Source organism: Acomys minous, assembly GCF_964271855.1.
Source record: "Acomys minous genome assembly, chromosome: 6".
In the NCBI taxonomy this organism is placed as follows: Eukaryota; Metazoa; Chordata; class Mammalia; order Rodentia; family Muridae; genus Acomys; species Acomys minous.
In genome coordinates this window covers 107939721-107958092 of record NC_140487.1, presented here as the reverse complement: position 1 = coordinate 107958092, position 18372 = coordinate 107939721, and the positions used below count along the sequence as shown (strand labels likewise).

At 47.0% G+C, this 18372-nt stretch overlaps 1 protein-coding gene across 4 annotated transcripts; it reads right to left on the bottom strand.

Moving 5' to 3' along the window:
* Positions 1–7: 7 nt before the first annotated feature.
* Positions 8–16660, bottom strand: TAF12 (TATA-box binding protein associated factor 12). Of its 4 annotated transcripts, none has more exons than XM_084787546.1 (6): positions 16518–16660; positions 7633–7884; positions 5436–5513; positions 2394–2508; positions 1144–1232; positions 8–471 (listed from the first exon to the last, which is right to left on the bottom strand). In XM_084787546.1, the coding sequence occupies exons 2-6, from the start codon at positions 7798–7800 to the stop codon at positions 436–438; spliced, it is 486 nt and encodes a 161-aa protein (XP_084643672.1). In that variant the 5' UTR covers positions 7801–7884; positions 16518–16660; the 3' UTR covers positions 8–435. The 4 variants fall into 4 exon arrangements, with proteins under 4 accessions (XP_084643672.1, XP_084643673.1, XP_084643674.1 ...); XM_084787547.1 differs by having other exon boundaries at positions 16448–16641; XM_084787548.1 differs by lacking the exon at positions 16518–16660 and adding an exon at positions 16301–16440.
* Between the last annotated feature and the right edge of the window lie 1712 nt (positions 16661–18372).

Genomic DNA, 18372 nt, shown 5'->3' with positions numbered 1-18372 from the left:
CTGTGTCTTCAATTAATAACTTTATTCTGGAAAAGCAAATCAAGTTCATATTCATATAAACACTGACATTACAAAGTACAGGGACAAGGGGAAGGAGGAGACATCCCTCTACAAACCTGCTAACACTGTCTCACCCAACACGACCAGAGCGTCCTGCCTACAGTCAAGCACTCACATAATAAACCACAGGCAAAGTCTTCTCCAGGAGACACGCTGCTGCTCCTGGAGGCGGCAGGGAAAGGGGACCAGAAGGTGGGGTAGGAGCCTTTATTCTTTTGGCAGATCTTCTCAGTCATTATAGATATTGCTGCACTGTTAATAAAAAATATATGCTTCTCTGTAAAGCATTAAAAAAAAATCCAAGGATGAGATGGCTGAGGTCTCAGCTCAAGTATCTCCAAATGCATGTCGTCCGTTCCCTGACCGCTCCCTGTGTTATTTCTTGGTGGTTTTCCGGATCAGCGCCATTCTCTGGAAGGAGAGAAAAATGAGCAGTTAATGTGGGCCCGAGTCAGGAGCTTTCCAGAACATCCAAATGCTACTAGCAAGTAGCAAGGTCTACATTAGAGGAGCAGCAGGCAGGTTGAGAGATGCTCACTTCATGGACCAAGAGACCAGTGCTGCTCAGCTGGGACTGTCATGCTCACACGCTGCTCATCTCCCCAACAGAAAAGGTGCCAGGCTCGTCAACAAGCCAGTGCCGCCACTGGACCAAAGGCAGGGATAACTGGTTCTCAGTCAGAAATGATGTCCTGATGCTATCAAGGCAGCAGACGGCAGCTACCATGGGACATAACTAGGCAGAGTAGCCTGGGCGCCTCTCAGCATGAGCCCAGCGTACGTCCTCCTCTGACCTGGGAGGTGTATGGTATTTAAACTGGCTCACTCTAAGGTGTGGAAGCAGGTGGGCACACTCACAGGAAATCTGGAACCAAGAGCTTTCAGTGACACCCAGTAGGCCTGGGAGAAAAACTGAAAGCTCACTTGCAACAGCACAGCACGAAGGAAGCTGTGACTGAGTTGTCTCTGACCTCTGGTGCAGTGAAGCTGGCCGGGCAGGGGACAGATGCTCCAGAGGGCAGCTGTGTGTGCTCCCTGAGGTACAGTCCTAGGGACCAGTCCTGGCTGTCCCAGGCTCCTCACCTGTTTGTGAGCTTCTGTGGTACAAGCTTTTTTGTAGGGTCTGATTTCCTCGGAGCCGAATCCTGGGATCCACATGTTCCACTGGCGCTCTGCAAGGAAGACAGCAGCACAGACTGAGGCTCCAGCCTGAAGGGCAGTTCCACTGCACATGGCTCAGACAGACCTGGGCTCTGGCTTTGCAGCCTGTGGCCTCTTTATTGTTTTTGGCACAGGGCTTAGTACAAACTAGGCAAACACTAACCACTGAGATATACTCCCCAAATCCTTTAACCTTTTTACCTTTATTCCCCCCCCACCCCCCCGCCCCCCGCCCCCCGCCGGATTTTTGAGACAGGGTCTCTCTGTGTAGCCTTGGCTGTCCTGGACTCGCTTTGTAGACCAGGCTGGCCTTGAACTCACAGCGATTCCACTGCCTCTGCCTCCCGAGTGCTGGGATTAAAGGCATGTGCCACCACACTCGGGTTTTTTGTTTTTTAGTATGATTTATTCATTTTATGTGCACGAGTGTTTTACCTGCATGTACATATGTGTACCACATGCAAGCTTGTGCCCAAGGAGGCCAGAGAGGGTGCTGGATCCCCAGGGTATGGAGTTAAAGATGGTTGTGAGCCCATGTGGGTGCTGGGAATAGAACCAGCATCCAGTTCTGGATGCTCAAGAAGAGCGTCCAGTGCTTTTACCCTTGGCTCCCGAACAGAAATTTAGAGATTTTATCATTATATGTTTAGTTGTGGGATAGGCTTTTTCTCTTCAGTTTATAAACATAATCTGTATTTCTTTTTTTTTTTTTTTTTTTTTTGGTTTTTCAAGACAGGGTTTCTCTGTGTAGCCTTGGCTGTCCTGGACTCACTTTGTAGATCAGGCTGGCCTCGAACCCACAGCAACCCACCTGCCTCTGCCTCCCGAGTGCTGGGATTAAAGGCGTGCGCCACCACGCCCGGCTGCTTAATCTGTAATTCTTGAGGTTACATGCAAGGAAGACTTTATGATCCTCAATTTATAAAAAGGGAGACAGACTCTCAGAAACCAAGCAGGAAGGCTAAGGTGGTCCAGATGGAAAGAATGTTTTATCTGACGCTCTGGGGCATCCTCCTACCATAAAAGGCTTTCTCTACTCTGTTAGGTGCTGCTTCTGAACGTAACTCCCAGGCCTAAAGGTCTGGTCCTGGAGGGAAGGTTTCTCTGACGTTTGCCCTGATGGTTCTATGGACTAGTCACAGAAATACCTTGGGAGAAATAAAACCCCGCACCTAGATGCAGCTGGACGTCTTTCACCTCCAGGGTGCTGGACTTGCGATGCCGAGCAAGCTGGCAGGCTGCTGTCACCACACTCTCGATGAAATCATCAGCGATCTGCAGCAGCATCTGGAGTGGGGAAGTGGGAGAGAGTAACCATGCCACTGGCAGGTGAGGCTCCTGTTGCTGGGACAACTGATGCTTCCTGAGTCACACATTTAGCCAGGCTTTCTCTTAGTAGGCCTGGAATCAGCATCTGGGCTAGTGTGGATGGGGAGTGAAGAGGACAAGAGCATCGCTCAGTACAAGCAGCTCGTGCCTTTCTAAGGATGTCTTCCGTTCTGCAGTCTCTGGACTGTGCTTTCTCATAGAGTCATGGCATAAGTGTGATCCCTAACTACTCAGCCCTGTCACCACATGAAGCACTTGGCATTTCTATCCCTTTTCTTACAAGTCTCTTGTGTAAATATGAGACATGGATTTTATCACAGAAACAATTTCTCCTAACCCCAGATAGCCCTTTTTTAGCCCTTAGACAGGGTCTCACTGTGTACCTCTGAGTGTCCTGGAACTCACATGTAGACTAGCCTGACCTCAAATTTATAGAGATCCACCTGTATCTGCCTCCCAAGTGCTGGGATTAAAGACGTGTCACCACGTCTGACACAGCCTGTCAGACAGGATCTTATGTAGCCTGGCTTGGCTTTGACCTCCTAATTCACCAGCCTCTACCTCCTAAATACTGGGATTATGAGCATGTGACTTCATACCCAGTTTATCCTCAATCGTTTAAAAATTTTGGCTTAAAGATCTCATTGTTTATTTTTGAGTAAAGTTTCACTGTGTGGCCCTGGCTGGCCTTACACTTAGAGAGATCTGCTTGTTTCTACCTCCCAAGGCGTAGGATTAAAGGCATGAGCTACCATGCCTGGCTAATTGTGTTTTTGAGACAGGGCAGCCACAGCTGGTCTGGAGCTTGCTGTGTAGACCAGGCTGGTCTTGAACTCACTCTAGGACTGCTTCTATCTCCCAAGTGCTAGGGTAAAGGCACACGCCACCACACCTTTATGTATGTGTAGGTGCCTTAGGAGAGCAGAAGAGGGCATCAGACCCTCTAGAACTGGGATCTGCAAGTGGCTGTGAATTGCCTGGCCTGGCTGTGCAACTCAAGCTTGTATGTATGGCCAATGAGGACACCAAGTGTCCTCTTCAATCTCAGCCTATTTCTGTGAGGCATTGTCAAACTCTAGGGATCCACCTGTGTCTGCTCCTTGTAGAGCTGGGGTACAGGCCCAGCGGGATGCCCAGCTTCTTACACTGGGGCTGCGATCTGACCGCTAGCCCTCATACTTGTGCAGCAAGCCCTCTAACAGCCTAGGCCTTTACCCCAATCTTTAAAGGAAGACGCTGACCGAGACCAACCTGCTCACTGCTGTGTAACTAGAGAGCAGTAGAGGCAGGATTCAGCCTAAGGCTTAATTAAAATCCTGAAGTCATACATACATAGATATATACACACACACATACATATACATACACACACACATATACACACACATATATATATATACACATATATATACACATATATATATATATATTGCTTTTGTTTTTCTTTCATTTTTTGAGACAGGCTTTCTGTGTGGCCTTGGCTGTCCCGGACTCACTACGTAGACCAGACTGGCCTCAAACTCACAGTGATCTGTCTGCCTCTGCCTCCCCAGTGCTGGGATTAAAGGCGTGCGCCACCACGCCCAGCTTATATATTTTTTAATTTATTAAATTTTATTATTCAGATTACATCCTGGTTGTTATCCCCTCACTTGTATCTTTCTGTCCGTTCTCACCTCCTTCCCTCTTTCACCTTATTCCCCTCCCCTAGACCTGTGACAGAAGGGGACCTCCTCCCTCACCATATGATCACAGCCTGTCAGGTCTCATCTGGATAGCCTGCTTCCGCTTCCTCTGAGTGCCACCAGGCCTCCCCAACAAGGGGAAGTGGTCAAATAGAGGGCACCAGAGTTCATGTCAGAGTCAGCTCCCACTCTCCACACAACTGCGCAGAATGTGTTGTCCATTGGCTAGATCTGAATAGGTCTAGGTTTACTGTATGCATTGTCCTTGTTTGATACAGCAGTTTGTGCAGGGCCCTCTGGGGCCAGATCTTGCAGGATTTATCTATTTTTTTTTTAAGACTCTGCGTTCTCTCTCTCTCTCGTCTCATGTGTACTGTGTATGGACGTGTTACCTACAAGAGCACCTGTCCCTGGCCTGTGGAGGCTTGGTGTCGGATCTCCTCAAGCTGTGGTTGCAGACAGTTGTAAGCTACCATGTGGACGTTGGGAACTGAACCCAGGTCCGCTGGAAGAACAGCCCTGCATAAAATCCACTTTTATTTAAAAACTTTCTTTAGATTTCTGTCTTTGTTTTTCGAGACAGGGTTTCTCTGTATAGCCCTGGCTTTCCTTGAACTCTCTTTATAGACCAAGCTGAGTCAGAGATCCCCCTGCCTCTGCCTCCTGAATGCTGGGACTAAAGGTGTGCACCACCATGCCTGGTTAGATTTTTAAATTTTATATTATGTTTACAAATCTTTTGCCTGCGTGTACATATGTGAATCATGTGTGTGCCTGTATCTACATAAGTCAGAAGAGGTCATCAAATGCCCTGGAGCTGAAGTTACAGATGGTTGCAAGCCACCATGTGAGTGCTGGGAACCGAAGCAGTGTCTCCCTCAAGAGCAAGTGCTCTAACACACAAAGGCACCTCTGACCCCACATTTCTATGTTTTATGTATCCATGTAGGTGTATGCGTATGCCTCATGTGTAAGGATGCCCCAGGAGGCTAAAAGAGGGCACCAGATCATTCAGAGCAGGAGTCAAGGCTGTTGTAAGTTGCCTGATACAAGTATTGGAAGCCATATTGGGGATCCTCTGGAAGATCAATAAATGTTCTTAACTGCTGAGCCATTTTCCCAGACCCAAAGTCTCTGCTCTTAACCGCCACGCTGTATCAACCCCAGAATGCACTGTCGTGGTCCCCACGTCCACCTTACCTCCTCCACATCTTCATCCAGCTGCTCGTTAGGATCCACTTCTCTTACTAGGTCTTGTAATTTCTTCTTGGTCAATACCTAAAGTGAATTTGGGGACAATTTTTTCATAAGAATTAAGGAAACAAAGTTCATTACTGCTACAGAAGACAGGCTGTCAAGTTGTTGGATTAAGTTTCATTCAGACAGCCCTACCTGGTGCTACAACTACAAAGGCACACTCCAGACAGAAACTGCCAAGGGGAAGAGAGCGAGAGCAGTTTGGAGGGAGAAGGGAAGCGTGGTTTGGAGGAGAGGTCAGCATCTGACTGTCAGGCAGTGAATTCAGCTTCCTCTTTGGCACTCTTCTTCCCTGCTCTGCATAGAGCAGTGTGCAGTCCTCTGATGGCCACACCCTGCACCCTTTGTATCTGCTGCCTTTCTTCCTTCTTCCCACAAGCTCGGGGTCAGGGTTCTCCCTGCTGATGCTTTCCTAGCCCACAGGTACAGGACCCACACCCCCTTTGTCCTCCTCAGTATTCGGTGTGTCCTTCCGGCACTGTGCAGGTTTATAAACTTGCCAGTATTCCACTCAGAAGGCTAGCGCATGAGCTGGGCGTGGTGGCGCACGTCCTTAATCCCAGCACCTGGTGGGCAGAGGCAGGGAGATCTCTGTGGTACAAAGCGAGTCCAGGACAGCCAGGGCTACACAGAGAAATCCTGTCTTAAAACAACCCCCCAGAAAAAAAAGGCTAACAGTTTTATGAGGGCAGCCAACACGTGGTCATCTCTGATTACCTAAATAATGTGTAAGTAGCTGGAATGATCACCCCTCTTTTCTAAGGAAAGCCATGTTACACCTAGAGAACAGTAGAACATGAGGGGGCTGAAGATTCAGTTTAATTGTAGATTGCTTGCCTGACTTGAAGCCCTACAGCGGATCCCCAGTATCAGAGAGAAACAAACGACAAACCCCAGTAAATAAAGTGTGTTCCCCATGCCTTATTGTGAGATAGGGCCTCACTATATATAACCCAGGCTCTCCTAAACTCACCATGTAGCCCAGGCTGTCCAGGAACTCACCATGTAGCCCAGGCTGTCCTGGAACTCACTATGTAGCCCAGCTTTGCACTCAGAGGTCCATCTGACTCTGCCTCCTGAGTGCTGAGAGTAATAAAGACTTCTCTTTACAGTGATTTAGGTGTGTGTGTGTGTGTGTTTGTGTGTGTGTGTGTGTGTGTGTTTGTGTGTGTGTTTGTGTGTGTGTGTGTGTGTGTGTGTGTGTGTACATGTGCCACAATGCATACGTGGAAGCAAGAGGATAACTTGAGGAATTAGGATCTCTCTTTGCACCATAGATTTGGGGAATGAATTCAGATTATCAAGCTTGGCAGCAAGCGCATTTCCTGGCTTAAGCATTTTGCGGGCCCTCTGTTTGAGACAGGGTCCTGAACTTGTGTTGTAGAAGAGGGCGAGGAGCTCCTGACCTTCCTCCTACTGCCTCCCAGATGCTGGGACCGCTCTTCTCCACAGCCTCCTCAGTCAACACAGGGCGGTCCTGCTCAGCCAGCCCTTCCCCAAGCAGCCTGGCAGGCCTTCTACCCACTCCCTCCAACGTCTCCCCGTCTCTCCTATCCAGCCTACAAGAGCCTTGTGGCTCTGGAAGGATGGAATCAGGGTCTTAGGTACAAAGAGGGGAGCAGATTTTACATTCACTGCCAAAATTAATGGCAGCAGGAAAATAAACTACCAGAAGGGACAACTGAGGAGAACACTCTTATTTTAGGAATAAGGAGCCCATTTACTGTATAGATAACCCATAAAACATCTGCTGTTGCTGAGTGTGGGGGTCACTCCTTTAGTCCCAGTGCTTGGGAGGATGAGGCAGGAGGATTGCCCATGACTTTGAGGCTGGCTGAGTTCCAGTCACTCTGGACTACAGACTAAAAACACTAGCTCAACAAAACAAGATCAAAAAACCCAGCCACTTGCCATGTGAAAGTTTGTTATTGCATGTGTTTATATGAATATACATATATGTATGACATACATACATATCAGTGTAAAAACTGATACTATAGATAATAATTCAATAAAGATGCTATTCCAGAGTGGAAAGACCTTCTTCAACAGAGAGTGAGTGCCTAATATATCCATTTCTGTATATATTACAAACCCAAATTAGAGACAGGGGCTACAAGGAGGAAAAGCTAGGAGGTACCTGATTGTTTTCAGGGCTAAGACGACCGCCTGTCCCAGGAGTGCCTGGTATCTTTACCACAGTGGTGCTATTGGCCATGGAGCCTTGAGGAGGGGTGCTGGCTGGCTCTGGTTTTATAGATGAGAAGTTGGAGAGGTTGATTAGGGCTGAGGGGCCAAACTGGTTCATAATCTGCCGAGCTTTGGACTTCAGCTCATAGAGCTTATCAAGATCCTGTTTCTTCTTGGCGCTGTGAGGACCAAGGCCAATCAACTGGAGAAGGAAGCAGAGACGCCAGAATTACTCCAGACACCTGCAGTAGTGGGTGAGTTTTGAAAGCAACATGATATTTGTCAGACGTTGAGTCTTATCTGGAAGGGTCACCTCTTGGTGGTGACACTAAAGTGGAGGGAATAAAGAATGTTCATTGCTCTCACCTGGGTTTTAGAAACATCTTATCTCCAAAACTGAAATGAAACAGTTCACAAAATTGAAATAAGGAAAAGTAAATGAAAGGAACACCCTTTTTGTTTGTCTGTCTGTCTGTCTTTCTTTCTTTCTTTTTGTGTGTGTGGCTTTTCCAGACAGGGTTTCTCTGTGTAACAACCTTGGCTGTTCTGGACTCACTTTTGTAGACCAGGCTGGCCTCGAACTCAGAGATCCACCCGCCTCTGCTTCCCGAGTGCTGGGATTACAGGTGTGAACCAGAGAAATGAGCACTCTTATTTACAAAAATAAGCTAGAATAATCACGACATTTTTAAGGAACTTATACAAGCAGAATACTGGGCTACGTACTCACATGCATTATTTTTAAGTATTACATGTTAAGTTCGGATAAACAGAAGCACAATCACACACGTGACACTCAGTCACAAAGCTCACGACAACCATTAGTTCACTCTCAAAACATGCTTCAGTCCACGGCAGGGCTCTGCCCAGTACATACAGCTTTTAGCAACTGTTAAAAGCTCTGCTTTACCAATAAAGAACAGTTTCTCTTCTGTGTTTTAGCACTCTTCAAGGCATGCTGAGACCCTTGCCTAAAGCAGCCACAGCTCCTAAGTCACAGCACCACTAGGCTGACTCTGTGGACACTGGCTGTGGTGTCAAGGCCAGAAGCACATTCACCAAGTTCTGCCCACAGCGGCTTCAAGGAGTTTACTTACTGCTATCTGAGTGTCTAGGTCTTTAATTACGTCAGCAACAGCTGTAAGCCCGCTGTAATGAGAGGCAGCCATTTTCAAAGGCTACCTGTAAACAAACAACGAGCATCAAGGACCACGCTGGCCGCAGAAGTATTCCACTTATACAGCTTGGTGCAACCTCACCAGCCAGGATCTGGCTGAAGACGCAGCTCAGTGGTAGAGTCCTTGTGTAGTATGTGTGAGGCCGTGGGCCTCATAGTTCCATCAAGACAGTACTGTAAAGTCCTCCTGAGGCAGGAGGATCTTGGGTTTGAGGGCAGAGTCAACTATTCAGTAAGCTATTTTCACCCATAAACAACAATGAAATTATACACTGTATGGTTGGGAATTCAATTAAATCACCAAGTCTGTTCTCCCTCCGGCCATCCGCCGCAGTTGAGCTGGGGCGACAGGAGAGTGGCATGCCCTAACAGCTTTTCTTTTGCCAGCCTGGCCTACAGAGCGAGTTCCAGGACAGCCAGGGCTACACAGAGAAACCCTGTCTTGAAAAACCAACCATAAACAAAACCAAAAGCCTCAACCCAAACCAAACAAAAACAAAACAGAGTCCAGTGGCTACCCTATCACCATACAAAAAGGATCTGGGTTTTCAGAGACGGTAGGTATCAGGCAATAGGCAAAGGACCATCACCTCCTCTGGGAATCTGTTCCATTGGCTGTTGTTTTTGGGTGTGATCACTTTTCACAGTGATGGTGGCTGTTTCTAATTCCATCACTCAGGAGGAAGAGGTAGGCAGATCTCTGTGAGTTTCAGGCCAACCAAGGCTACACAGGGAGACCCTGTCTCAAAAAAAGAAGGAAAAAAAGGAAGGAAAAAGGAAAGAAGGAAGAAGGAGAGTAGGTGACAGCAATAGAGACAGATTCTATTTAAACAATTTTACTTCTGAAATGTTCAGGATTCTTAATATTGAAACCAGACCCTGGAGTGCAAGGGGACCCTTAGCCTGGTGGCAGAAAAGCCTGTGGCTCTGGTCCTGACGTGACTTAATGGTTGGGTTTTTACCTGGCTACTTCTTTCCAGTTTCCAGCTATGTCTGCACAAGTGTGTGACTCATAGTCTATGTGAACTAAAAACAATCAATTATTTGTAATCCAAGACTAGAGAGCAAAGAAAAAGTCTTTTTTGTTGTTGGTGTTTAGTCTGAAGAAAAAAACTCATTTTTGGATAACTGAACTTGTGTAGATGGTTTTGATGTAATAGAAAGGCAATGGCTGAGGCTATGTATTTCAGTTCAAGTACCAATGCTGTCATGGCCTTAAGCAAGTTATTCAATACTGTGTGTGTGTACATGTTCATATCCACATGTGTACTTATGCATGTGGAGGCCAGAGATTAACTTCAGTATAGTTACTCAGGCCTTGGGCACCTTTTTTTTTCTTTTTCTTTTTTTTTTTTTTCTTTTCCTTCCTTCCTTTCTTTCTTTTTTGAAACAGGGTTTCTCTATGTAACAGCCTTGGCTCTCCTGGACTTACTTTGTAGACTAGGCTGGCCTCGAAATCACAGAGATCTGCCTGTCTCTACCTTCTGAGTGCTGGAATTAAAGACATGCACTGCCACCACCTGGCTGTTTATTTTTTTTTTTTTCAAGACAGGGTTTCTCTATGTAACCCTGGCTGTCCTGGAACTCACTCTGTAGACCAGGCTGGTTTGAACTCACAGAGCGTCACCTGCCTCTGCCTCCTGAGTGCTGGGATTGCAGGCCACCTGGCTCCCTCAATTTCTTTAGCTGAAAAAACAGCAATCAAGTATGTCATGGAACCTGATCAGTGATTCGTTGAGTTTCTGAAATGAAAGGACACGGAAGAATGTGCACAGATCCAAATATTTTTTAATATTATAAATATTCATATCTTCCATTCTCTTCTAAGTCATAGTTAGCAAAGTCAGTTTTGTGGGGAGTTTGTTTTGAGGCAGGAACTTGCTCTGTAGCCCTGACTAGCCTGGAACTCAGATCTGGCTGCCTCTGCCTCCAGTGCTGGGATTAAAGTTTAAAGGCATCAGCCATCATGCTTGGGGAGGTTCTTTTGCTGTTTTTGAGACAGGGACTCATGCTTTGACTGGCCTAGAACACACTACAAAGACAACATTAATCTCACACTCAGAGATCCACCTGCATTTGCTTGCCAAGAGCTGGGGTTAAAGGTGTTCCCCCATCATGCACAGTGGCAAAATCAGTACATTAAAACGTTTTGCTCATCTTGGTAACTCAGTATATATTGTCCATACACTATAACCATTCTTTGGGGAGGGGGTGTTTCCAGACACGGTGCATCATCCCTGGCTGTCCTGGAACTCTCTCTGTAGACCAGGCTGGCGTTGAACTCACAGAAAGCCGCCTGCTTCTGCCTCTCAAGTACTGGGATCAAAGGTGTGTGCCATCACTGCCCGGCTCTTTTTTTTTTTTAATTTTAATTTCATGTGCTTTGGTGTTTAGCCTGCATATATGTCAGTGTGAGGGTGTCAGGTTTTGGAGTTAGGTAGTTGTGAGCTGCCATGTGGGTGCTGGGAATTGAACCTGGGTCCTCTGGAAGAGCAGTAAGTGTGCCCAACTGCTGAACCATCTCTCCAGCCCCTTGGTTCTATTGCTTTCTTCTTCTTCTTCTTCTTCTTCTTCTTCTTCTTCTTCTTCTTCTTCTTCTTCTTCTTCTTCTTCTTCTCTTCTCCTCCTCCTCCTTCTTCTTCTTCTCTTCCTCCTCCTCCTCCTTCTTTTTCTTTCTTTCTTTCTTCTTCTTCTTTCTTCTTTTTATTTTTTTATATTTTCAAGACAAGGTTTCTTTATGTAGCCTTGGCTGTCCTGGACTTTGTAGACCAGGCTGGCCTTGAACTCACAGTGACCCTCCTGCCTTTGCCTCCTGAGTGCTGGGATTAAAGGCCAGGCCACCACACCTGGCTTGGTTCTATTTCTTATTGTTTATTTTTAGATAGGGTCTCACTGTGTACCGCAGGTTGATCTAGAATTAACTATGGCACAAATGAACTCATGGACAATTTTCCTGCCTTAGCCTCCCAAATGCTGGCATTACAGGCCTGAACCACTAAGGCCAGCTCTTTTCTGAGACAGTCTTTTTGTAAACCCCTGGTTTGCCTGGCACTTGCTAATAGTCTAAATTGATGTTGAATCTGCAGTGATTCTCCTGCCTCACCCCTCCAAGTGCTGAGCTTACACCATGCCTGAAATATAGAATTTTTTCTATCATATTCATCTTTTGTTTCATGCTGGGGAGGGACAGACATGGGTCACAGTGAGTATGGAGGACAGAAGACAACTTTGGGGAGTTGGTTCTCTCATTTCACCATGTGGATCAAACTTAGGTAAGGCTAGGATTGGCAGCCAGCACTTTTATTCTCTGAGATGTCTCACTGGCTCTAATGACTAGAGTTATTTTTGAGCATTTTTGTTTATTTGCTTGTTTTTTAAGGAAGAGACTGGATATTTAAGTTAGGGTAGGATATTTTGCCTAGTATGTATGGGGTATGGGTTTGACCTGCACAGGGAGGGTTAGAGAGAGAAAGCAACCTGCAATCCCAGCTGCTTGGGAAACGAGGCAGGAGGATCACTTGAGCCCAGGTGTTCAAGGACAGCCTGTAATTCCAGTACTTGGGAGGTGGAGGCAGGAAGAAATCCAAGATAGTCTTGAGCTGCATAGTCAGTTCAAGGCTAGCCTGGGCTACATGAGACACTGTATTTTTAAAAAGGACCAAAAATATAGTGTGGCAGCGCATGCCTTTAATCCCAGCACTAGGGAGGCAGGCGGATCACTGTGAGTTTGAGGCCAGCCTGGTCTACAGAGTTCCAGGACAGCCAAAGATACACAGAGAAACCCTGTCTTGAAAAACCAAAACCCAAAACAAAACAAAAATTTCAAAAATATAAAAAAATAAAATAATAATAAAGGAAACAGTGAATTGAAAAATGGTAACAGTGCCAGGTGGTGGCACATGCCTGTAATCCTGGCACTCAGGAGGCAGAGACAGGAGGATCACCTGAGAGTTTGAGGCCAGTCTGGTCTACAGAGCAAGTTCCAGGACAGCCAGGGCTATCCAGAAAAACCATGTCCAAAAAAAGAAAAGAAGAAGAAGAAGAAAGGAGAAGAAAAGAAAGGAAAAAGAAAAAAAAAAAGCTTGTAAGAGGTACTATGGAAAACCCAAGTCAAATGAGCTGGGTGCCATTTTGACCCTAGTTTTACAACTGTTTAAGCAGCTGAGCCACTGCGCTGGAGCTCCAACAAGCACTAGAACAACCAATGTAAGATTTTTTTTTCTGAGACAGGGCTTCTCTGTGTAGCCTTGGCTGTCCTGGACTCACTTTGTAGACCAGGCTGGCCTCGAACCCACAGTGATCCACTTGCCTTGCCTTGCCTTGCCTTGCCTCCCAAGTGCTGGGATTAAAGGCGTGCGCCACCACACCCGGCTTGCAATTTAAGTTTTAAATGAGGGGCTGGAGAGATGGCTCAGTGGTTAAGAGTACTGGCTGCTCTTCCAGAGGACCCGGGTTCAACTCCCAGCACCCACATGACAGCACACAACTGTCTGTAGCTCCAATATCTGACACCCTACACAGACATACATGCAGGCAAAACACCAGTGCACATAAAATAAAAAATTAAAAAAAAAAGTTTTAAATGAAGTCTATATGTGAGAATTTGAAGCCACCGCTAACACACCTATTTTGGAGTGCAGATCATACTCGATGGTGGCTTGGGAGGTAGCTTAGCTGGCCGTGTGCTTGCCCAGCATATGGGAGGCTCTGGTTGGATACCCAGCACCACATAAACCTGCTGTAGTGGCACACGCCTGTAATCCCAGCACTCCAGTCACGACAAGTCAGCCGTCCTTGGCTACAAAGGACTGTGGCCAGGTTGGGCTAGTGACTCTGTCTCAGAAAGGGAGCTGGGGAGGGGCTCAGTGGTGCACACCTGTAATCGCAGCACTCTGGGAAGCAGTGGCCTCTGCTCTTTCAGAGGATTACGTTCCCAGCACTCACAGCAAGCAGCCTGCAACCACCCAAAACTCCCAGCTCCAGGAGATCTGACTCCTCTGATCTCTAGACACACTTCCGTTCACGAACGGGCTGGGCGTGGTAGCACACGCCTTTGATCCCTGCACTTGGGAGGCAGAGGCAGGTGGATTGCTGTGAGTTCGAGGCCAGCCTGGTCTACAAAGCGAGTCTAGCACAGCCAAGGCTACACAGAGAAACCCTGTCTCGGGGGAAAAATTAAAACAGAAAAGAAAATTGAAGTATTTTGTAAATATAGGGAAGAATGCTAACTCGGCAATAAATGATCACTAATTGAACTATCAAGCTGGGCACTGTGGTGCATACCTGTAATCCCAGCTTTCAGGAAACTAAGGGAACAGGCTGAATATAAAACTGAGGCTAGTCTGAGGTACATAGCGAGACCCTATCTAAAAAAGTCAACCCCTCCCAAATTAAAATCAACATGATGGTGGTATGGGAATGCTTTCCCTCAGACTTTGGTATAAATAAATTCTGATGACTTTTATACAGATTTCTGATAATAGTACCAGGAGTGAGAGAGATGGGTCAGTGGTTAAGAGCACTTGTTGCTCCTGCAGAGGCCCCAGCTCTGTCCCCAGCATCTGCACAGTGGCTCACAACCCAGTTCTAGGGGATCCACTGTCCTTGACTGAATCAGGCACAGATATATATAAGCATATATTGAGGCAAAATATTCATAATACACATAAAAAATAAGGAAGTAGAGGCAGGAGGGTCTCTGTGAATTCAGGGCCAGCCTGGGTCTAAGACAGTCAGGACTATATGAAGAGACCATGTTTCAATGGCCCCTCACAATAAGGAATTAAGGAATAAATAAATAATTAAAAACAAAAACTTTCCCTCCCTTTACTTAGTGTGTCTGTGCTGATGTGGTCAGAGGATAATTCTGAAAGTTGGTTCTCTTCTTCCGCCATGTAGCACTCATCACTCTTGGTGTCAATTACCTTTACCAGGAGAACCATCTCACCTGATCTGTTTTTGTTGCTGTTGTTTTATGTTTTTTTCAAGACAGGTTTGTTTCTCTGTGTAGCCCTGGCTGTCCTGGACTCCCTTTGTAGACCAGGCTGGCCTCGAACTCACAGAGATCCACCTGCCTCTGCTTCCGAGAGTGCTGGGATTACAGGTGTGGACCATTGGGACAGCTTCTTTCTCCCTTAAGACGTGCTCTTAAGCATATCATCTCATGCTGATTTTGAACTCCTGATCTTGCAGCCTCCACCTCCAATGTAATGGGATTACAGGCGTGTACCATGACACCTAGCTATGTTTAGCCCAAGTGTCTATAACATCTAGTACATGTGCTGGGCATGGTGGCCCACACCTTTAATCCCAGCATTTGGAGGCAGAAGCAGGTAGATCTCCGTGAGTTCGGAGCCAGCCTGGTCTACAGAGCTAGTTCCAGGACAACCAGGGCTACACCGAGAAACCCTGTCGAAAAACCAGAGACAGAGCGACAGAGAATAATTTCTTCACTTGTGACATTTATAGTGTCTATGTCAATGCCATAATAGGAACCAAAGTACTAGAAACTATAAAAATGTCCCTTCTGAGTTTGAGGGTAGAGATTCTAAAAGCATTTATTCAAGTAATTTCAATTAAGCATCTCTTATTTGCTATACATAGTACAGTACTGTATAACCAAATAATTGGCTTAGTGTGGTCCTAATCCTTCTTTGGACCCTCTTTTCCTCGAATGTAAAAGAATTAAAAAGCCATCTTTTGCAGCCCTTCCATCTCTGACAGTTTGCTTGTGATGCAGAGCTCTGTGCTCAACAGGGGCTAAAATGAACCGGTTTAGGTCACTTATCAAGTATATAACCGAGTTCAAACTGCTTCCAACTTCGCATCCGATTCACAATAACGAAGAAAAACGAAGATGTTTCATGTGGGTTTTCTAGACTAAGTATCTGACACAAGAAAAAGCCCAAATGCAAGAAGCCGAACAGGCAACGCCAAGAAGTCTTCCCGGATATATGTTTTATCCCTCTGGGTACAGAGAACAGATCGCTAATTTTTTTTTTTTTTCAAACCTCCTTCCCTTGGAGGCTGATTTCACAGCCACAATCCCTTAGATCCTCCACTTCTAGGAGCTCGGGTCCTCACATCCCTGTCCCTTCAGAGACTCTTGAGTCTGAAAGCCCAGATCTTGTCCCCAAAGAAGACCCAGTCCTCACTGCCCGTCTCTAATCCCTCTCAAATTCAAATCTTCTCTGTCCGCCTGTGTCTCCGGTCCTTAAGTCTTTGCTGCCGGGCTTCTGAATCCTTAGGAGCTGGAGCTGGGACTTTGCTGTCCCGCTTCAGTCTCTTAGGAGCCCGAGTCCTCTCACCGCTCCGATTTACCTCTCTGGAGCCCGTGCCTTCACTCTCCGTTGCTTTCCTACCCTCGCCCTCCTAAAAAGTACGGGGTCCTCACCATCCTGTCCCTCTGAGAAGGCTTTCCCTCACATGCTGTACAACTTACATCCGTCCCCGTCTCCTAAGTCTCTCTCGGAGTCCGAGTCCCCAACAGCCGCTGCTTCTGCGAGCCCGAACCCCTCAAGTCCCCGTCCCAAGAGCCTGGCTGCTCACAGCCCCGTCTCTTCCACAACCTAGTTCTTCCAGCACTGACCCGCTGTGGGTCTGGGTCCTGACGCCCTCCTCCCGCTCTTCGTCCTCAACTGCCAGGGCCCAAGACTCACAGGCAGTAGCGTCTATCTCCCCATGATATGCGGAGACTGCCCCAGTGAAGCTTTCGTCTCAGCAGCCGGTCCGACTGCGCGGCCCTCCCCAAGCACTTCCGGCACCGCTCCCCGCCTCCAACCCGGAAACGCGCGGCTCTTCCGGCCGCCGGGCGCGCGCCTGCCTCGCGCAGGCGCAGGCTTCACCTCCACACGTGGTTGAGCCGTGAGGCTGTCGTCCGGCTTGGCAGGTTGTGTTTTCTGCTGCGTGTGGCTTGACTGGTGGCGTGGGCCAGCTCTGGGTCTCTTACCTCGGCGTGAATCCCTACCCTGGATGTTTCCTTGCGACTCATACCTTTCGCTAGCGTGACCGGTAATCGACAGCCTCGGACGGCTTCCAAGTCGCCATTTTTGGTTTGGTCCCTTTGTCGTGCTATGAGGATGGGACCGCAGTTCCGCAGAGAGGTGGCTCTCAAACAGCGCAGTTGGCAGCACGAGGACTTGGGTACTAAGGAGGCTGGCTGTTCCTATTAGTTAAGTTTCACCTTAACAGTTGAGCAAGGGTATCTGTGAGGCACTGGTTGTGTGAAATTTAACCTGGGAGATGCAGGCTCTCAACTTGAACTGAGAATTCTCACTCTAAAGCCCGGGCTGGTCCTGTCTGTAACCGTTAAACCCTAAGCCCTGAGCATTTTCAGGTGTTTGGGGTTTTTTTCCCCCCCATCCCAAATGCGAGTCATGTAAGCAACAGGGAGTTTCAGCATCTGGCAGGGTTCTCAGTATAATGGAGAACCCACAAACAAATATGTATAAATCTGACATCTCAGAGCTATCCACGGTACCTACCCTGAGGTATCAGGAAGAGCTTCCCAGATAGGTTCCCGGACTTTTTATCTCCTCATCGTCATTCTATCAGCCTCATCCACCCTCTTGGCCCAAAGTCCTAGATGCAAAGTCTTAGTTACATTAAGTGGCAAACTGTCTATAGCTTTCTTTTCTGGATTTATTTTATGTGTGTTAGTGTGTGCACGCCCGTATCTGTCATGTGCATATTATTATTATTATTATTATTATTATTATTATTATTATTATTATTATTATTAAGATCATGGTTCTCTTTAGAATTTGGCATATCAGGCTAGGTATGGTGGAGCACGCCTGTAATCCCAGCACTCAGGGAGGCAGAGGCAGGCAGATCTCTGTGAGTTGGAGGCCAGCCTGGTCTACAAAGCGAGTCCAGGCCAACCAAGGCTACACATAGAAACCCTGTCTCGAAAAACCAAAAAAAAAAAAAAAAGTCATACCAGTTTTTGTCATTGAATTGTTGTATTTACTAAACCTTTTTTGCTAATTGCTGGACATCCTTGTCCTTAAGAGTTTACAGGCACGGGGCTGGAGAGATGGCTCAGAGCTTAAGAGCACTGGCTGCTATTCCAGGGGTCCTGAGTTCAATTTTCAGCAACCACATGGTGGCTCACAACCATCTATAATGAGATCTGATGCCCTCTCCTGGTGTATACAAAAACAGAGCACATTCATATACATAAAACAAATAAATAAATCTTAAAAAAAAAAAACAAACCAGTTTACAGGCACGCTGGACCTAGTGGCGCATGCATTTGATCCCAGCACGCGGGGGCAGAGGTAGGCAGGGCTGTTACACAGAGAAACCTGGTCTTGAAAATTAAAATGACAGTGCCGGGAGGGAGAGCTTTGAGCCACTTCTCTGAGTGAAGAGCGCCTACTCAGGGACTGAGCTAGCCACCACAGCTGAAGCTTCGTAGGTGAGAGGGACAAGGGAAGAGGTTGGAGAGTCTTAGTGTCCCTGCAGTGAAAAAGCATGGAAACTGAGGAGTGAGACGCCACCTTGTATTTA